We start from the raw sequence: 18,360 nt of genomic DNA, 5'->3' as shown, positions 1-18,360 counted from the left end.
AGGTTTAGGGTGTTGACTCTACTTTTTGCCTATCCTGTATCCCTCAAGATTGAGAATTCTGCCAGGACATGGTCACTACAGGCCAGGCTACCTGCAGTCTTGAGCTGTCCCATAAATTCTCCCACATTGGTGAATGACAGGTCCGGCAACATCTCTCCTCTTGTTGGTCGTCCTACCATCTGTACTCGGAGGTTGTCCTCAGCACACTCCAGTTGTCTCCTTGACTGCTTGCAGTTTGGTGTGCCGCTTTTCCAGCAGATGTCAGGTTGGTTGAAGTCCCCGAGCAGGGTCAGGGCCTGTGAGCATGATGTTTCCTGTTGCTGAAGAAAGAACTCATCAGCATCCTCTCCTTGATTGGGTGGCCTGTAGTAGACATAAACCACAAAATTTCCTTTGTTGGCTTAGTCTCTGTTTTTCATCCATACGCTCTCAATCTGTGCGTTGCTGTTCTCTGTGCAGTCAGCCCCATTTTTTGCAGAGGGTATCTCCCATACCTTTCCTTCCTTGCCTGTCCCTTCTGAATAGTTTATAGCCGTTGCTTGCTGCACCGCAATCATTTGATTCATGCCACCAAGTTTCTGTGACAGCAATCAAATTGCAGTTTTCCAGCTGGGCAGTGGCTATCAGCTCTTCTTGTTTGTTACCCCACGCTGTGTGCATTTGTGTATAGAGGCACTTCATTCGGGTCTTTGACTGCCTAACCTTTTTCACAGAACCTGTTTTGGAGGGTTGGGAGGCACTCCTCACTACCCTGGTAGATGCACTTTTTCACTCCGTTGCTTGTGTCATGCCCCATCCTGCAGGTTTGACAGTAGGGGGTACAAGCACAAGGAGCAGGTTGGGTGAGTGACCATTTTCATATTGCTTAACTAGAACTTTTAATTAGAAGATCCAGAATGAGCCATTCACTTCACTGATTATTTATGGAACCACATATGTTCACAGAGTTCCAGCATTAGTAGACATCAGTACTCTAGATCAGTTTTACCAGAGACAGGTTTAAGTTTATGAACTTCATTTAGAGAAGTTCATTTATGAGATCGTTCATGAGCTATGTGCAGAAGCTTGCACTGGCCACTCAGTTTTCTGCTTCCTTACTGCTCTACGTTTAATTTCTGTGGTTACATTAATCCCAGTAAACCCCTTACAGTGAGGGGATATACTAGTTATCTGCCTTCCCAAGGCAGTCAAGGGTCGATTCTTGAAGGACAAGAAAATCATCAGGAGGTGTCAGCATGGATACACATTGGGGAAGTCATGCTTGATTAATATGGTAAGCTTCTATGATGAAATGACCAACCTGACGGATGAGGGGAGAGCAGTGGGCATTATCTACCTGCACTCTTTAAGGCTTTTGACACTGCCCCCCATAAGAACCTCGTAGAGAAGCTGCTGATGTACAGGTGGGGTGGGCAGACAGTGAGGTGAATCAAAAACTGGCTGAATGGCTGGGCCCAGAGTGTGGTGATAAGTGGTGTAAGATCGGGTTGGAAGCCAGTAGCTAGCGCTGTATGCCAGGGGTCGATACTGGGTCCAGTCCTGTTTTAGTGTCGTCATTAATGATCTAGATGACGGGGCAGAGCGTACCCTCAGCGAGTTTGCAGATGACAAAACCGGGAGGAGTGGCTGATAGGCCAGAGGGTTGTGCTGCCATTCAGAGGGACCTTTACAGGCTGGAGAAATGTGCTGTTGGGTTAGGAGCCTCCCGGAGTTCAACAAGGGGAAGTGCCAAGTCCTGCCCCGGAGAGAAACAACCCCAGGCGCCAGGACATGCTGGGGGCCACCCAGCTGGAAAGCAGCCTGGCAGAAAATGATTAGGGGGCCTGGTGGACGTCAGGTTGAACATGAGCCAGCAATGAGCCTTCGCTGTAAAGAAGGCCACCTGTACTCTTGGCTACATTAGGGAAAGAAAGTATTGCCAAGCAGGTTGAGGAAGGAGATCCTTCCCCTCTCTCCAGCACTCGTGAGGCCGCACCTAGAGCACTGTGTCCAGTTCTGTGCTCCCCAGGGCAAGAGATGCATGGAGCTGCTGGACAATATCCAGCAAAGGGTCATGAAAACAATAAAGGAAATTGAGCATCTGTCTTACGAGGAAAGGCTGAGAGAGCTGAAACTGTTCAGGCTGGAGAACAGTGTCTGAGAGGGAATCTTCTCGATATGTATAAATACCTGAATGGAGGGTGCAAAGAGGATGGAGTCAGAATCTTTTTCAGTGGTGCCCAGTGCCAGGACAAGAGGCAGTGGGCACAAACTGAAACACAGGAGGGTCCCACTGAACATCAGGAAGCACTTTTCAACTGAGCAGTAGTAGCACAGGATGCCCGGAGGGGTTTTAGGGTCTCCCTTTTTGGAGATACTTAAAACCGTCTGGCTGTGGTCCTGGGCAGGACCACATTAATTGGAGATCCCAGGCATTTCTTATAGTCATACGAAAGCTCAGTTTTCTGAGAGAACAAATAGCAGGATCCAGAAACCTTGAGAAAGGACTGCGGAGACTACTAGGTTGTTCTCTGCCATGAGAATTTAGTGCAGTATAACCACCACTCTGGACAAAACAAAAGCACAGGCACGGGAAACTGGATAGCAGGTACAATCATTGCAAGTATTACAGGTATTAACATCCTCTGTTGAAGGATATGGTTTTTCCATGGTGCTGATAGATCTCTTTATTACACAGGAGTTGTGAACTGGTGTTGTTAAGTCTGAACAGTGTCTAGATTTCTCAATCTTGTATGATTTTTTTTTCCTGTGATTTCTGTCACTTTCAGGTAAATGGAAGATTTGGAGACTAACTTAATCCAGACACGTAAAGCATGTAGAATAGAGCAAATGGTAGCGAAATGGCTTCATCGCTCCCGGGATGGTGCATCAAGGTAAACATTGTATTTGTTGATCAGCTTTGATCAGAGACAGCACAAGCTTGTTTCCAGTGAACATGGGAAGTCACAGGTTGCGGTTCTCACTCATTGTTTCAGTTCCTTCAAAATATGCCTACTGCATTCCCTAGAAATAAGCACTGTTTTCAAGTATCTGCCTCATTTTCCAGTGGGCCAAATGTTCCTTCTTTCACCCATTCCTATTTTGTGAACCACACCTGCAGAAACACAATACCGTTCAACGTGAAATGTGCTTCTCTTGAAGATGGGATTTTAACTCTTGTGTCTTGCCATTGGCCCAGGTCTTAAAGACAAGGCAGTGTTGCATTTGCAAGAGATCCTGGCCTGTATCTGCTTTGCTTTCTAAGGTCTGTGAATCAAAATTAAACTGGATGGAATGCTGGCAGGAGCTGCAAATTCTCTCACCACATTGCTGGATAAAGGTGTTGCTTGGACCCATGGAGGTCAGGGCTTGCTGCGGGGCTCACCTGGAGTTCTCCTTCCATGCAACCACCAGACTGAGGTGGCTGAAAGAGTTGTGGCTGCAACTGCCTGGTACCGCTGGCCTGTGATCTTCACATTTCCCTGGAGCCCAGGGGAGTGCTGCTGGCCTGCCCACCATGGGGACACCCATGGGTACCCAAAAGAGTTCTGACCTCTCTGTATACTTGTGCAGCCCATTGAAATCAGGGGGGCTGTGGAATCTAAGCCCCTTTGATAACATTTTTTCTGACTATATCTTAATATACCAGTTTGACTATATCTTACTATATATATCTGACTATATATATATATACACACACTATATATACACTATATACACAGATATATACACTATATATATCTGACTATATCTTAATAACTAGTTTCTTGTCTCACAGTGGCAGAGTGCCTGTGACAAATGTCACCAGGGATGGCAGTGCCCAGCCTGCCAGCCATGTCAAGCTCACTGTCACAGTGTACAAAGACTTGGTCCTCCATCACTATGGCTTTGAGATCTGCCCAAACCTTCCTCTTACAATTGCATCTGTCACTGCAGGTAAGCACCATTTTCTTGTCCCTACAACCATATGTGTGAGAAGCCTGGGCTGTCCCAGCTGGCCTTTGTGATAAACTCCTGCCAGATGCCTATGGTTAGCACATAAACCCTGATCTCTGAGGAGAGAAAGCCTGTGTGCCTGTGACATGCAGAGTGCTTAAACATCTGTCTGATTTCTCACAACCCAGAGGAAATCTGAAACAGTGCCAGCTTCACCAGGAATTGTTTGGTTGCACTCAGACACAGCTGATCTTGAGGGACACAAAGAGCTGCTTGAAAGCAAAGTTCATTTTGGAGTTGAATCTGAAATGCCAAGGAAGAATTTTACCTAATCTTACAGTTCTTACTCTGCAGTGAGATCCTGTTGCCGAAAATGCTGTCTGGGCTTAACACCCTGTAACCGGGAGAGGATCACTGCTAGATACAGGCAGTCTAGATGGAGTTCTGCTTAGGTTAAGCAAATCAACTCTTCCCCATAAGAAGGGACATAACTCTGCTTCTAAGGTGTTTTTTTTTTTTTTTTCTTCTAATAGATACACAAAAATCTTGTTTTGTACCCCTATTGGTAACAGTCTGACAGCCAGAGGAAAAACTGCCCAAGCTGGACAGGTAGATGGTGTGGGAAAGGTAGCAGAAGAGTGGTCTCGGCTCTGACTCCAGCAAGCTATGTAGGCTGTGACATCCCCCCATATGAAACCTGTGACTAAATTAGCTGGGAGTATTGAGGGGTAAAAAGTGTAGAGGGAGTGTTTTCTGTTAGGCTCTTCTTTCTTCCTAATCTGAAAGCATCAGTGTTTTATTAAAACAGGCACAGAGAAACTTGTCCTTTTAAGTCTTGGCCATGGCTAAAAGCCCTGTGCTTATTTCCAGCCCTTTGTCTTTGTGTTCTGTGTTTTTCTGTGTGCCAGGGTGCCCAGGGGACAGGTGCTGCGTGCTAGTGTGCTGTGTGCGCAAACCTGTCTGGTGGAGAAATTAAATACCTTGACCGGTAGTCTCATGGTAATGGAGCCAGGGGCTGCCTGCACACTCCTGCTCTTCAGACCAGAAGTCTACCTGCCCTGTAGCCCCTTGGGTCCTGCAGCTGTTAGTCTTTAGGAAACCTCTTTGTGGGTCCTCCCAGCAACCAGTGTGGTGGAAAAGACCTCCTCCATGCTCTCCTGGGTGGCCAAGGGGCATCATCGTGCCAGGAGCGTAGCCTGTCTCTCCCAGGGAGAGGTGTAGCAGGAAGTCTGGTGATCCCTCTCAGTCATCCTGTGGCCTCCCAAGATCCCATGAACATCCCCACTATGCCCAAGGCACACAGTGCCTGTGAGTGCTGTGTAATGCGCTGTGACAATGGACAAGGCGTGCACAAGAGGGTTGCTCAGTGGTTTGGAGGTCCAGAGGGAAGCCCAGGCTAGGTGGTGTGAATACAGGCTGCGTGTACCAGCTGGCACCAGGGCCCCAAATCTCTTGGCCCCTTCTTATATTGCCATACAGAGGGAGTTGCTGAGGCAAGCAGGTGGTGGGTGGGAAGAGGAGAGCTCAGCGTGCATCCCCTGGGCAGGAGGTCTGCCAGTGCATGACTGACGGTGTGCCAATTGCCACAGGGAGCACTGCTGACGGGAAGCTGCTGCCAGGTGACCAGCTCCTCCGGATAAACTCCACCATGGTAGAGGACATGTCCATTGAACGGGTGGCTGACATGATCAGGTACGGTCCTGCTCACCCTGTCTGGGCAAGGGTACGAGGGTGAAGAGTGGAGGTGTGGGAACCCACTTTCACCAGGGGTTGCGGTGGCGCGAGCAGCTGCTGACCCTGGCTGATTGCATCCGTCTCTGTTACAGGGAGGCTGGTGACGAGCTCTTCCTAACCGTCCTGCGCAGCACGTCGGTAAATGGCTTCTCGAGCACTCTCAGCACTCCCCATCCTGGGCAGCCCTGGGAAGGTGGGGCAGATGGGCTGGCGTGCAGGATGCATGGGCTTGACTGAAGCCGTGAGGGAGCTGCAAGGAACCGCTGCCTTTGCGCACACCTGTGCCTTTTGAAGAGCTTCTAGGGATAACCAGTGGTAAAGCCTCACAGCTCTCCTGGACAGGGGGCAAGAGCCCCCACAGAACCTGCCCCATGCGAGGGGCTCAGTGAGTGATTTGGAGCTGGAGGCAGCCTGCGAAGGGCTCAGGAGGTGCCTGGCCATGGTTCTGCATCAGCGCCCTGTGAGCCAGGAGGGCCTGGCCATGAGGAGGCCTCCCCCCAGGCATCTCGCCCTGCATGCCGTGTCTCATGCCAGCCTGCCGGGAGCAGTGTGGGTGCTTCCCCATGTGCCACAGCTGTCCTGGCCCCGGGGGGGGTCAGGAAGCCTTCTACACCCCAGGACTTGTAAGGCAAATGCTGAGGCTGTGGACACCCCCCTCGCCACCCTCCCCTCACCCTCAATGCTCCTTGAAAGCTCTTGAGGTTTTCTCAAACCTCGGGTGCTTCCTAGCACTCTTTCTGAGCGTGGGAAAACTTTTATCCCTTTTTCTCTGGGCTCTGCCTGCCTGTTCATTACCACCTGAGGATTTCCACTTGATAGTTCAGCAGGCCCTGTGACTGAGCTGAGCAAAGTGCTGGCCTATAAATTCCTCTCCTGCTCTTTACTCTTCCATCTCTCTCCTGAGCAAGCAAGCCTGCTTGTGCCGGCTGGGTTGTCCTTCCCTGATCTATCTCTAGTAAGGTCTGGGGCCTGGGTGTTGATCCTACTTTGGGAAGAGAAGCCAAGTTTTAGTACAAACTTTAGTGCTGGTTGCCCATTCCTACAGTGTAAAAATCACCAGCAGGGATGTGCTGCCAGCATAATGTGTGTGCCAACGTAGATTTCAAAGTGTGTAAAAGCTGAGCTGCAAAGCAAGGACAAAATCGGGTTTGTGTGCTTTTTGGCTTCTTTTGATGTATGACGGTGGCCTGTAGGAGGTGTTTTTTTTCCCTCTACCAAACATTTTGGGGAGTGATTTTCACTTGATTGTTTGGACTTTTAAATTTAGATCTGTTCTTAAATACAAGAAAAATGTCTGGTCTCCTTCAGAATTGTTGCTGGAGCTCTCAGGCTTAAGGTTATGAGGTTTCTTGACCGTTCAGTGAAAATGCACTAAACACAAAGCCTCTTAAATACCTTTTTCCTGCACTAAGTCTCCTAGGTGTTGGCATTGAACAGATGTGCACAAAGCCAAAATAACAGAAAAGTGTTAGGCAGACCCTGTGAACGGTGGCTTCCTGTCTTTTGTTAATTTGATTTCCCATATCCAGTACATCAGTCAGTCGTGCCAGTGCTTGGTCTAGCTTTGGAGATAAAGGAAAAATGAGAGATGTACAAGACTTGAATGTCAGCCAGCAAGGGGAAATGCAACTGCTTTTCAGAGAAAAAAAGATTAGGAAAACCCTTTATGGGATTTGGAAAAACCCTTCACAGGCCTTCATGCATTGCTTTAGAAGTAAATGGGACACAAATCCATTTTTGTCTTTTCCTTTGCAGGTCACTTTAAGGACACCTCCAAATACAGCTACAGCTTGTCTCTTGGGTTTGGGGTTGGCTCTTGCCCTACTCTGAAGGCAGCTGTGCTTAGAGCTGAGAGGTAACGCCTCCCACCGATGGATATCAGACCCTCTGACGTGGCTGCTCTGGCCACGCCAGACAGGATGTTCCAGGCTCTCCTGGGAGTAGCTGATGGGCATGATGCTCTCTGTGCCCTGGCAGTCCCTAGAAGGACTTGCAGGCAGGGCACAGAGACTCCTGCCCACCTCTCTTCCTCTGTCCTTGCCAAATGGGCTTGGAGCAAGATGATTGTGGCAGGCTGGGAGGCATTTGTGCCTCTGCTGAGACTGTGGTAAGTGCCCCACCTGGAAGCTGTTTGGGTGGATACTAAGAGATGCTGCCTCTGATCGCCTGTTGGCGTCTCTGTAGGGAATATCATGGTTTACAAGAGGAGGGACCTATTGGTACAAAAACCTAGTGGTTCCTAAGCTCATGTTATCTCTTGTGAAAGTGTCGTGGTGAAATTGTGGTTATGTGACAGCAGCATGATGACATCAAGTTGTCTTTTTAGCCTTACAGTTTTCTGAAACCCTTGCAATACGTCAGTATGCTCTAGAAATCGCGTCAGTGCTGCAAAGTGCTGCATATACTGCTGTGTTCTTGTGATACGTTGACAGAAGGGTTTTTGTCTATGACTTCAGGCGCTCTGTGTGTGGCAGTTTATGGTATACTGTGTCTATATATACATATACCCATCGCAAGCCAGCTGTTGGGTTAACAGTTTTTCTGCAGGATCCTGGTTTCATTGCAGGAGCTGGGCAGATGCTTAAACACAGCAACTGAGCAAATATGTAGTGAAATTGGTTGTGCGCAGCATGTGTTGCATGTTTGTCCACTTGTTAGTGGGCACCTGGGTTTGGGCTCGGTGACCGCCCAGATGGGTCCAAAATCCTGCAGCATGCCTGGATTGTGCGGGAAGATGAGAGACTCCTAATGTCTCCCGCGTCTGTAGGTGCGAGGTGGTGCGGTGTAAGCAGCACTGGCTGTGACTGCACCCGTGACTGTACTGTGGGCTGCTCCCTCTGTGCATGGGTACAACAGGCTGAGCTGCCAGCTGAGTGCTGTTATCTTTTCAGGGTGGGCCTAAGTCATCGTTCCTCACTGCGGAGAAGAGGGCGAGGCTGAAAACAAACCCTGTGAAAGTACGTTTTGCAGAGGAAGTGCTGGTGAATGGACACACGCAGGTCAGTGGGGCTTGGCTGCGGGTGGGCACTGTGAGCACTGTGTGCTGAGAAGAAATGGGTCCCATGCTGGGCTGGGTCAACACGGCCGGGACCCGCAGAGCGGCTGTACCTTCACTGTGCTTGTCTGACTTGGATTTTCATCCAGGCGTTTGGTCCCATCTTGTTTCCTGTGCTACCTGGTGAAGTGCTGGCATCCCCAGAAGGCTTTATCTTTCATTTTCTTATCAGGGCTAATGAAAAATATCTGCATGTACTACTTCTATCCTTTTGCCACCTTGTAAACTTTATGCCAGCGTTAGACAGCTGTGCCACTGCTACCAGGGGATGTACTAGTCATCTCTTGAATTGCCGTTCTCTCCATAGTAGACTGAAGTTTGGGCGTGACAAATCCTAACCCTGAAGATAAGAGGTGAATCCTGCTGTCAATGCTCGTTCTTTTTCTGCCAAAATATCTGGCTTATCTCCTCCTAGCCTTCAGCAGTGCTTGGATGCCATTCTGCTCAGAGTTTGGTACTGGAGACTTTGCTTTGTAGATAAATTTGACATGTTCTCAAGCTAAGATGACAGCTTATTGTATTTCATATCTGTTGCATTAAGGGGTGTAGCCGATTAACCGTTACAAGTCCAGTCGGATTCAGGGTACTGAACTACCACGGTCACGGATTCACCAATAACGTACCACGCCCTTACTCTGGTTGTGTTCAATGAGAAGTATCACAGCTAGGAACAATGCAGTTAAGTGCAATTTATTACAGCAGCGGGTACACAGGTTCTTTGGATTGCCAGCGATAATTTACTGTCTGCAAAAGCAAGCTAGCATGCATGAAATACACAGGTGCGCGGCCTGAAAATTAACGTGTTAAAAGGCACAAAGACTCTATAGAGATTTCTAAGTTTCCGCGGAGACACACAGTATAACCAAGTGTTCAAACCTCACCCAAAGGCGTCCCAGTGTGGGGGGGAAGAGAGGCTCTGCCCGTCGACTGATCCCAGGAGTCAGGAGGTCCTCGGGATGGTGTATTCCCTGACGATGGTATCTTCCCTAACATCCCCTCTCCCATAGGCCAATTTATATTATTTTCTATCTTTTAGGTGGAGCTTGAGTGACTCTAGTCAAGCATATCTTAGTTATGATTGGTGAAAAGTTTTCCTGTCTCTGTTTAAAGGAATGGGCTCCGAGAAATTCAGAGCGCGTGCTCAGTGAGGGGTGGTCGCACCTTGGAGGCGGGTAGCTTTTGGGATGGAGGTGTGTTTTGGTATTATAATGATATTATAATGAGCAAAAGTACACGAGAGTACAGCATTTGTCAAAACATGACAGGTCGTTGGCTCGGGGTAGCAAAAAGTGCAGCTTATCGGTCTCGGTGTGCACAAGAACAATCGAGTCCCCACCTGGTGACAGAGCCTAGCCGCGGTGTCTCCACGCCGCTCTGCGCTCCGTACTGTTCCTTAGGGCCAGCACACCAGGTTCCCCCAGTGCGATAGCATCGAAGGCTGGAAGCCTAGGGAACGCTCAGGTAATGTGGCTACACCCTACCCTGAAAGTCTCTTCAATGCTGTACATTTTCTGTAAAATGTGAATATGAGTTTTATTTTCCTAGTTACTTTAGGCAGTTACACCACGATATCCTTGCAGAGGGTGTCTGCAGGGCATTCACAGCCGGCTCTGTGATAGACCACCTGTAACCTGAGCTGGGATCAGCTGTTCTGATGTGAAACAAGATCATGGCTCGCTGTAGAGATGCTGCAAATTTATCACAATGTTTCTGGTACTGATAACAAATGAGCTGAGTAGATGTGGGTCTTACTGTGGCAGAAAAAGGCAAGCACTGGGAATACTTGTAGCTGATCCAAAAGTAAGAAAAGTAAGAACAGCTATTAAGTGTGTGGTTTTTTTTTTGTTTTTTGTGTAACTTACTAAGTTCAATGTGGTTGGGATGAACTGGGGTGAATTGGGAGTCTTTAACTATGTTGAGTTTTCCTTTTCCCTCTGGAATGAAGAATTTCATTATTCAGATGCCCCTCATCCTTTCCAATACTCGTTAGTGCTGTTCAGTTGTTAAGATCTGACCAAATCGTGCTTTTTCCTCTTTGCAGTGATGAAAACTATCCCCTACCTATTTAAAAAACAAAAAACAAACAAAAAAAGCACAGCCTTTTCTAGCTTTTTTTTTTAAACTAGCCTTTTCTTCCTCTCTTCTGGGCTGTCTCTTGTCTCTCATCTCTGGTGGCAGTGAGCTCAGGCAGAGCTTTCTATGTGGAAAACTTTCAATCACTTTCCTTTTCTCCCCCCTACATCAGAGCAGAGGTGAATGTCCTGGATGTCACCAGCCTAGCAGACAGGCACAGTGTGAATTCTCTGGTACTTGCACCTGGGCATGTCAGGACCATTGCTTCCCTGGCATGCTATCCAGAGCAGGAGAGCATTTATTACATCTTTCTGGAAAAGCAGTGTTTGCATAGACAGCAGATACTAGATACTCTGCTTGCATGTTTCAGAACTACCCTCTTTTAGAAGGAGTGCTATATTAAGGCAAGCAAAAATGTATCATGGCCCTGAAAAACTGCAGAGACTCCTGTTTCAGTAAACAACACCGCTCTTGTGATCTTAATGGAGCATTGATGCTGATGACTAAATTATCTCTGTGGCAATTGGAAGGAACCCAGAAGCTGCCTTTTGCAGTTGAAACCTGAAACTACAGTTTAGGAACATAAATTGTTGATGAACCTCAGTGCTACCCAGCCTCCATTTTATGTTACGAGCTCAGTACATATTTCCATACAGCTGAATGATATGCAAGAGTCAGGTCCCTCAGGATCATGAAGTCAGCATCAGTCAATGTATTACTAGAACCTGTGGGCCTAGCTGTAATCTGGAGTAAATCAAGCTTGTACCAGACAAAACACGAGGGGTACAGGCTTAAGCAATAGCTGAAGCTTTCAGAATGAATTCATAGTAGTCTATCAGAGAGAAATCCCATCTGGATATTCTGGTCAGTTAATTGGATCTGACCAGGAAAGTGATGATACTTAAATTGTATATGAGAATTTATGTATAGACTTAAAGTTCTGGCTGTACAAGGTGATATATGACAATATGTGGAGCTACTAGAAAAATAGTGGATTAGGTGTAAACCAGCATCACTTTTCTGAAATTGATGGAGGAAGCAAAGGCTGTCAAAGATGTGATGTCTTCATGTTACTTAGCATGAAAGAGTTAGAGCTTGTGCTCAGGAGCAGTCACAATGTTTGCTCACTTTTCTCAGTGGTGACTGTAGATTGTTTGAACCCAACAAAACAGGGAGGGGAGAAACAAGGAACAAAATTCAGAAGTGTCTTTATATGCTTACTTGTGGTACTTACATGGCATATGGACTCACTATCAAAAGCAACTAAGGTTGTGAGATTTATAAGGTGTTGCACAGCAAATGAAATGTAGGAGAGATCATCTTCAAAATGCCATATTCAGCCTTGGTAGTGTCGTGACAAGTAGATTAAACTGTTTTAAAACTGGAAGAATATGCTGGTTCAAGAACATAAGAAAGATGTGCTGAATGTGAAGTCCAAGGATGGAGGAGTAAGCTTTCTCAGTACGAAAGAAGAACAAGAGCAAGGCTAAAAACAAGAAGAAAGGTGCAAATGACCTCTACTAAAGGAAGAATGTGGAAGGTGCAACTCTAGGCAGCCCCAGAAAGAGAATATAATATGTTTCCAGGTCCTTCCCAGAGCATTGAAGGGAGGTGCTTTTTTGGTAGCATGGAGGATTTAGATAGGTCTTGAGCTGAAGGCATGGTTGCTGCCAGCGGGAGGAAAGTGTCAGCGTGGGAGGTTAGTGCTGCCTGCTGCCCGGTAATGGGAAGATGTCTTTTCCGACAGCCGTTGCTCCTTCTCTGACAAGGTGGGAGGATAGCTCTCAGCTTCCAGTATCTGTCAGGTCTTCCTATGCTATGTGGGAACCAGACGGTGGGCATTGCTGGGCCATGTGCAGCTGTTGAACTAGATGGAGATTTATGGTAAAGGTGTTTGTTATACTCTCCTTCCCTCGCTCTGTCCTAGGAACATACTTACAGAATAAGTGGTGCCATAAAAGACGGTTGTAAAAGTAGAGGAAGATTTTCATTTGATAGGCTTGAGGAGTGGAGCCATGCGAACCTCATGAAGTTCAGCAGGGCCAAGTGCAAGGTGCTGCACCTGAATTGGGACAATCCCTAATCAGAACAGACTGGATGACGAATGCAGCCCTGTGGAGAAGTATATGGGGATATTAGTGGATGAAAAATTACATATGAGCTGGCAATGTGTGCCTGCAAAAAACTAGTCATATCCTAACCTGCCCTGGTGATTATACCTGTCTGGGCAGCCAAACTCCACCATAACTCAAAAGAAAAGCGAGAAGAAAGTATGCTGGAAAGAAAAAAGAAAAACAACTTACAGGTTGAGATAAGGATAATTTAATTAAAATGAAAAGGAAGAGGGAAAAAACAAGCAAAGGCTGTGTGGAAGCAGAGAAGAAAAAAGATCTCCACTTCCCATCAATAAGCGGTGTTCAGCTACAGACTGTGATGCAGGGCCGTAATAAGCGTAGCAGTGTTTTGTGAGGACAGACGTCTTCATGATGAGAGCACCCCACCTCGTTCCCCTTCCCCACCTTTTATTGCTGAGCGTGACACCATGTGCTATGGAATAACCCTTTTGTTTCGGTCAGCTGCCCTGGTGGTCTCCCCTGCCACCTCTTGCCCAGCCGCAGCCTGGTGGTTCTGTGGGGTTCGGAGGGAGTCTTGGTGCGGCGCCAGCGCTGCTCAGCAGCAGACACAGCGCCGGGCTGATAGCAGCGCTGCTCTAGCTGCAAGCGCGGAGCGCAGCACCGTGTGGGCTGCTGCAGGAAAGGTAGCTCCATCCCAGCCAGCCCCAGCACACCTGCATAACCAGAAGCATGGCATTGAGGGTGGTGATTCTCACCCTCCTTGGTGCTCTCATGAGACCCTGCCTGGAGTACTGCGTTCGGCACAGAAAAAGAGACACGGACCTGCTAGAGCCGGTCCAGTTGGAGGGTCACAAAAATGATCAGAGGGCTGGAACACCTCTCCTGTGAAGAAAAGCGGAGAGGGTTGTTCGGCGTGGAGAAGGATCTGGGGAGACCTTATTGCAGCCTTTCAATACTTTCAATGGGGATTTATAAGAAAGATAAAGAGAGGCTTTTTACCAAGGCCGGTAGTAATAACACAAGGGGGTAACAGTTTTAAACTAAAAGAAGCTTGATTTAGATTAGACATAAGGAAAAAATTTTCTGCTGTGAGGGCAGTGAGGCACTGAAACAGGTTACCCAGAGAAGCTGTGGAAGCCCTGTCCCTGGAGATGTTCGAGGCCGGGTTGGATGGGGCTTTGAGCAACCTGATCTACCAGAAGGTGCCCCACCCCGTGGCAGGGGGATTGGATCTAGGTGGTCTTTAAAGGTCTCTTTCAACCCAAACCATTCTATGATTTAATGTACTGTGTCAGGCAGAGCAGCCTGGTGCCCAGAGGCATAATGTCCAATGATTAATTAGTGTTGTTTCTTTTGTTCTGCAGGGGAATTCTCTTCTTTGTATGCCAAACGTTCTCAAAGTATACTTGGAAAATGGGCAGACAAAAGCTTTCAGGTTTGAGACAAGCACTACTGTAAAGGTAACTTGGTTGTCTGTCTTCATTCCCACCACCTCTCTTCAGTCCAGTTGCAACAGTGCATGTAGTGGAACTTGGAACCTCTTGCTTGCATTGGCCAGCTGGTGCCAATTGGATTGCCAACTGCTGCTGAGCAAGCTGGATTTTCCTTGTCCTTCCTGAAGGGGAAGCTTTACTTTGGTTCTTTGTTTTCTTCTCAGCAACTGGTTTTCACAGAACTTACAGAAGCTTGGCTAGGAGACCACTACAACTTTGTGAAGTGTGGTTGAAGTTGTGCAAGAAGACAGCTTGCTTGGAGGATTGACAGATCACCGGCTGTCCACACACACTTTGCTTTCCTAGGAAACCACATGACCAAATGCAGAGGAGAAGGTTGTTTAATATAGCACTGACGATGTGCATACCTGAGAAGGAGAAAAAGTTTCCTGGCCTGGGATGTGGAGAGTGGAGTCCAGGTGTGGGTATTGCGTGAGCTCAGCAAGTGCACTTGTGCCTTGTTATTTGAAGCCCAGGTCCATGTTGCAGCCTCATTTCTGCATTGGTGAAAACATCTTCCCTGCAGGGACATGAAAACCGATGAACCCCTTGAGATGAAAAGCAGCACCACCTCCCTAGGATTAGTTGTGCTTGGAAGCATCACAGATGAGTTAACCATCATTTTCTTCAAAATACAAGGCACCAGGTTCTAAAGCCATTAATCCAACACTTTCCATAATTGTCATATTTAGACTAAGGCCTACAAACTGAGTTTTTCTGGCCTGATCTGCACTGATCTGCAGTGTTGCTCACTGTTTCTGTTGGAGTTAATGAACTTTGCTTGTTCACACTGATGGCAGGCCGTAATTTCTTTTAAGTGTTAAATATTTTCCTGCAGCAGTGCAGTCACTGTGGAAAGATAAGTGATGACCAGACTAGACACAATTGGGCTGGAAGAATATTCAGGGCAAAGCAAGGAGAATTTATTTATAATGCAATTAAGACTTTCTTGAAAAAGAACTTTATTGTCTACTTCATCCCAACTTCACAAAGCTGTTATGGTCTCTCATGCAGTGAAGTCCCTGCAAACCTTGAGAGAATCATTTGCTGGGCAGATAAAAAGAAAATAGTGAAATAAAACAAGGAGGCAGTGAGGAAGTGGGGAGTGAGTTGAAAAAAGATTTGAATGTCCATCTGCAAGGGATTTACTTCTAAAAGATGGATTAGCTCCTCATGTTTGACTTGAGTTCCTCACCTCTAACCTGGAACAACCTTTTCCATACCAAGTTGAGTGAAACCCTCACCAGCATCCTCACAGTAACACTCAAATGTGTAAAATACTTTCTGAAATAATTGTTTTCTAAAGTTCCTGTATTGTTTTAGAGATCCTTGCATAAAACTGATACGAGTCAAATATTTATGCTCGCCCTATGAGAACTGAATGCATTGAAGGAGTTCTGTTTCAGTTTGTACTTAGTCAAGCCTTATGTAATGTTTTCTGTTTGCCAAAAACAAACCCATTTATTTCCATGACATTTAATATTCCAACAGAACTCTTCATATAACTGAAACATTACATTGACTTTGGTAAGATTTTCACTAATGATTATGGTCCCAAATTCTTGGGGTTTGGTGGAGAAAAATGTTTTTCACCAGTTCTTTTCACTTTCTTCAAAAAGTGTTGTAGAGTTCTAGAAAGCTAGAATGGTTAACAGCAAATATTAGAATTGAAGGTGACGAAGTGTTCAAAGCTACCAAACTTAAAAACCACAATTCAAAAACTTTGGACATGAAGCAGCCCAGGCCATGGAACTCTAGGAAATTAATTTGATGCCTACTACACCTTGAAGATTTGCATCTTACTGCACTCTTAACACAGCAAGCTGCAGTTTCCCTCCCTTGACCTCCTGCCCTACTAAAAATAATGTTTTCCTCCCTTCATCTGCTCTTCCCATGCTTCCCCTGCAGTTCCTTTGGCTCCCTTCATTGCCCACTGGGCAGCATCAGTGTACATGGGTGGCTCTGAACACTGTCCTGCCTGGCTGATGTACACTTCCCTTGCTTGGCTGTTCCTGCTGTGATAGCACAGGGACTAACCACCAAGCTTGTGCTTGGCATCACAGAGAGTCTGTCATCATCTGTACCTCCACTTCTGATGAACTTACAGGCTTTCTCTAACCTGGAGACCTCAGTGGTCTGTCCAGATCATCGTGTTCAGAAATTGTCAGTGAAGAAAGGAAGGCACTGGTTTCCTGTGAAACACCACTAAAAAATCTGCTGCTATGTTGCTGCAGCAAGGTTGTTCTTGGCTGCAGAGACTCTTGGGTGCCTTTGAGTGCCCTTGGCTGCCCTTTCGTTGCTGTCCCACACAGCTTCCAGAGGCTGACTGGAATCATCTACACTCAGTGTGCTAGTATTGATCAACAACTGTATTTAAATATTTGACCATCCATGTGCTTTCCCTTCCCAGGATATTGTTCTCACCTTGAAGGAGAAGCTCTCTATCCGGAGCATTGCACACTTCGCCCTCACCCTGGAGGAGCAGTACAATGCAGCGAAGGTCCACTTGCTGCATGAGGAGGAGCTCATTGAGCAGGTGTGGAGAACTCCTTGCGTGGCCCCACAGCTGTGCTGGGGGGCACCGACACCAGTGAGTTGTAGCCAGCGAGGTGTGGAGAAGGCCCAGCTCCGCAGGTGTCACAAAAGAGAATGGCCTTGGCCCCATCTTCAGAGATGCTTCCCTCTTCTCTCTCTGCTTTTTGCATGTGTTACTACTGCATTAGCCAGAGCCCCCTGAGAAACAGAGCTTTCAGAAGCGCCTCACTCCCTTTAGAGAACTTGCAGAGCAATACCCACAGGCTGATGTGGCTTGGATTATGTAGAGCAATCAGGGGACGAGTATGCTTTGTGCCACCTATCAGACAGGCCCATCAACACAGAGGATCGGTTGAAATTGTCTTGAAATAGCTGTGTATTGAGCCATTTGCAGTTTCCTTGATAGTCAAAGAGTTAACCCAGCCAAGCACCAACTTTGATCAAATTCCTAATAAAAAAACAAACACGAGGTTAGCTCTGTTAGTAATTCTGTTGTTCTGTTAGTAATTCTGAGCTAATCTAATTTGGGATAATGAGTCTACTTGTGAGTCAGCAGTATGAACACGACACTTTGCTGGTTGGTGATCCACTGTAATGCAGAGAGGTTTGTTAGTTAATACCATCCATCCCTTGAGCATGTGTCTGAGAATTTCTGTGTAGATTTTGTTGATTAACTTGTACTGGATTTGCCCAGAATTAAATATGCTAATATATAACCCAGGGATCTTACATTGTAGTGAAATTATGGTGATGATCCAAGTGTCTGCTTTGGGCTGCTGTATCTTAAGACCAAACTTTAAAGCAGAGAAACCTGCCCCTTTGCAATTTTCATATGGCCTTGAAACCTCTGTCATGCTTATGCTACAAATATGAGATCAGTAGATACTAATAAAGTTCTATCAAATGCTGCTTGGGCTCTACCACAGGAAGAAGCAAAAACCAGAAAAACAATCTAAGATAGAAATACAGAAGCATCTCCCTGTGTTTGCTAAGAACAGTGGCCAATCTGCAGCCATCCCACTTGCCAGTGCTTTGAATGATTTCTGTGCGTCCATATGAGCCAGGTGCTCAGTATGCATGTATGGAGGGACTGCACCAGTTGTTCTGGTATGATGCTGTTTGTCCATTGCAGGTGGTCCAAAAAAGAGAATCCCATGACTACCGGTGCCTCTTCAGAATTTGCTTTGTCCCAAAGGATCCCTTAGACCTCCTGCAGGAAGACCCAGTTGCCTTCGAATATCTCTACCTGCAGGTGAAATTGAGGCATTTCATAATTCTGGATCTTTTCCCATCCAGTTCTCATTTCTGCTTTACGCTGAAGCATGCTTTAAGCCAGTTCAGTTACATGAATATGAAATGCAGAGCATATAAGAATAAAGCATTTGTACTGAACTTGCATTAAATTCTTAAATCAGTTTGTGAGCTTGGCTTTTTAACAGAATGATAATGAAATGAGCTGGGTGACTCCCTCTATTTGGCC

The 18,360-nt window shown here is 46.7% G+C and overlaps 1 protein-coding gene across 10 annotated transcripts in view; it reads left to right on the top strand.

Moving 5' to 3' along the window:
- Positions 1–18,360, top strand: part of FRMPD1 (FERM and PDZ domain containing 1) — a 57,483-nt gene that overhangs the window by 28,150 nt on the left and 10,973 nt on the right. For 7 of the 10 annotated variants that reach the window (XM_080574945.1, XM_080574944.1, XM_080574946.1 and 4 more), the window contains 8 exons: positions 2,769–2,873; positions 3,758–3,915; positions 5,505–5,607; positions 5,742–5,787; positions 8,541–8,648; positions 14,217–14,312; positions 16,756–16,881; positions 18,013–18,132. In XM_080574945.1, coding sequence (XP_080431071.1) covers positions 2,773–2,873; positions 3,758–3,915; positions 5,505–5,607; positions 5,742–5,787; positions 8,541–8,648; positions 14,217–14,312; positions 16,756–16,881; positions 18,013–18,132 — 858 coding nt within the window. In that variant the 5' untranslated portion in view covers positions 2,769–2,772. Of the gene's footprint in view, positions 1–2,768; positions 2,874–3,757; positions 3,916–5,504; positions 5,608–5,741; positions 5,788–5,900; positions 7,757–8,540; positions 8,649–14,216; positions 14,313–14,581; positions 14,767–16,755; positions 16,882–18,012; positions 18,133–18,360 lie in introns of those variants that run through there. The other 3 variants (XM_080574950.1, XM_080574951.1, XM_080574943.1) reach the window with 3 other exon arrangements.

This window comes from Anser brachyrhynchus (genome assembly GCF_964034855.1).
Source record: "Anser brachyrhynchus genome assembly, chromosome: Z".
Classification (NCBI taxonomy): Eukaryota; Metazoa; Chordata; class Aves; order Anseriformes; family Anatidae; genus Anser; species Anser brachyrhynchus.
The sequence above is the reverse complement of the archived record's forward strand: the minus strand, read 5'-3'. Positions and strand labels throughout refer to the sequence as shown.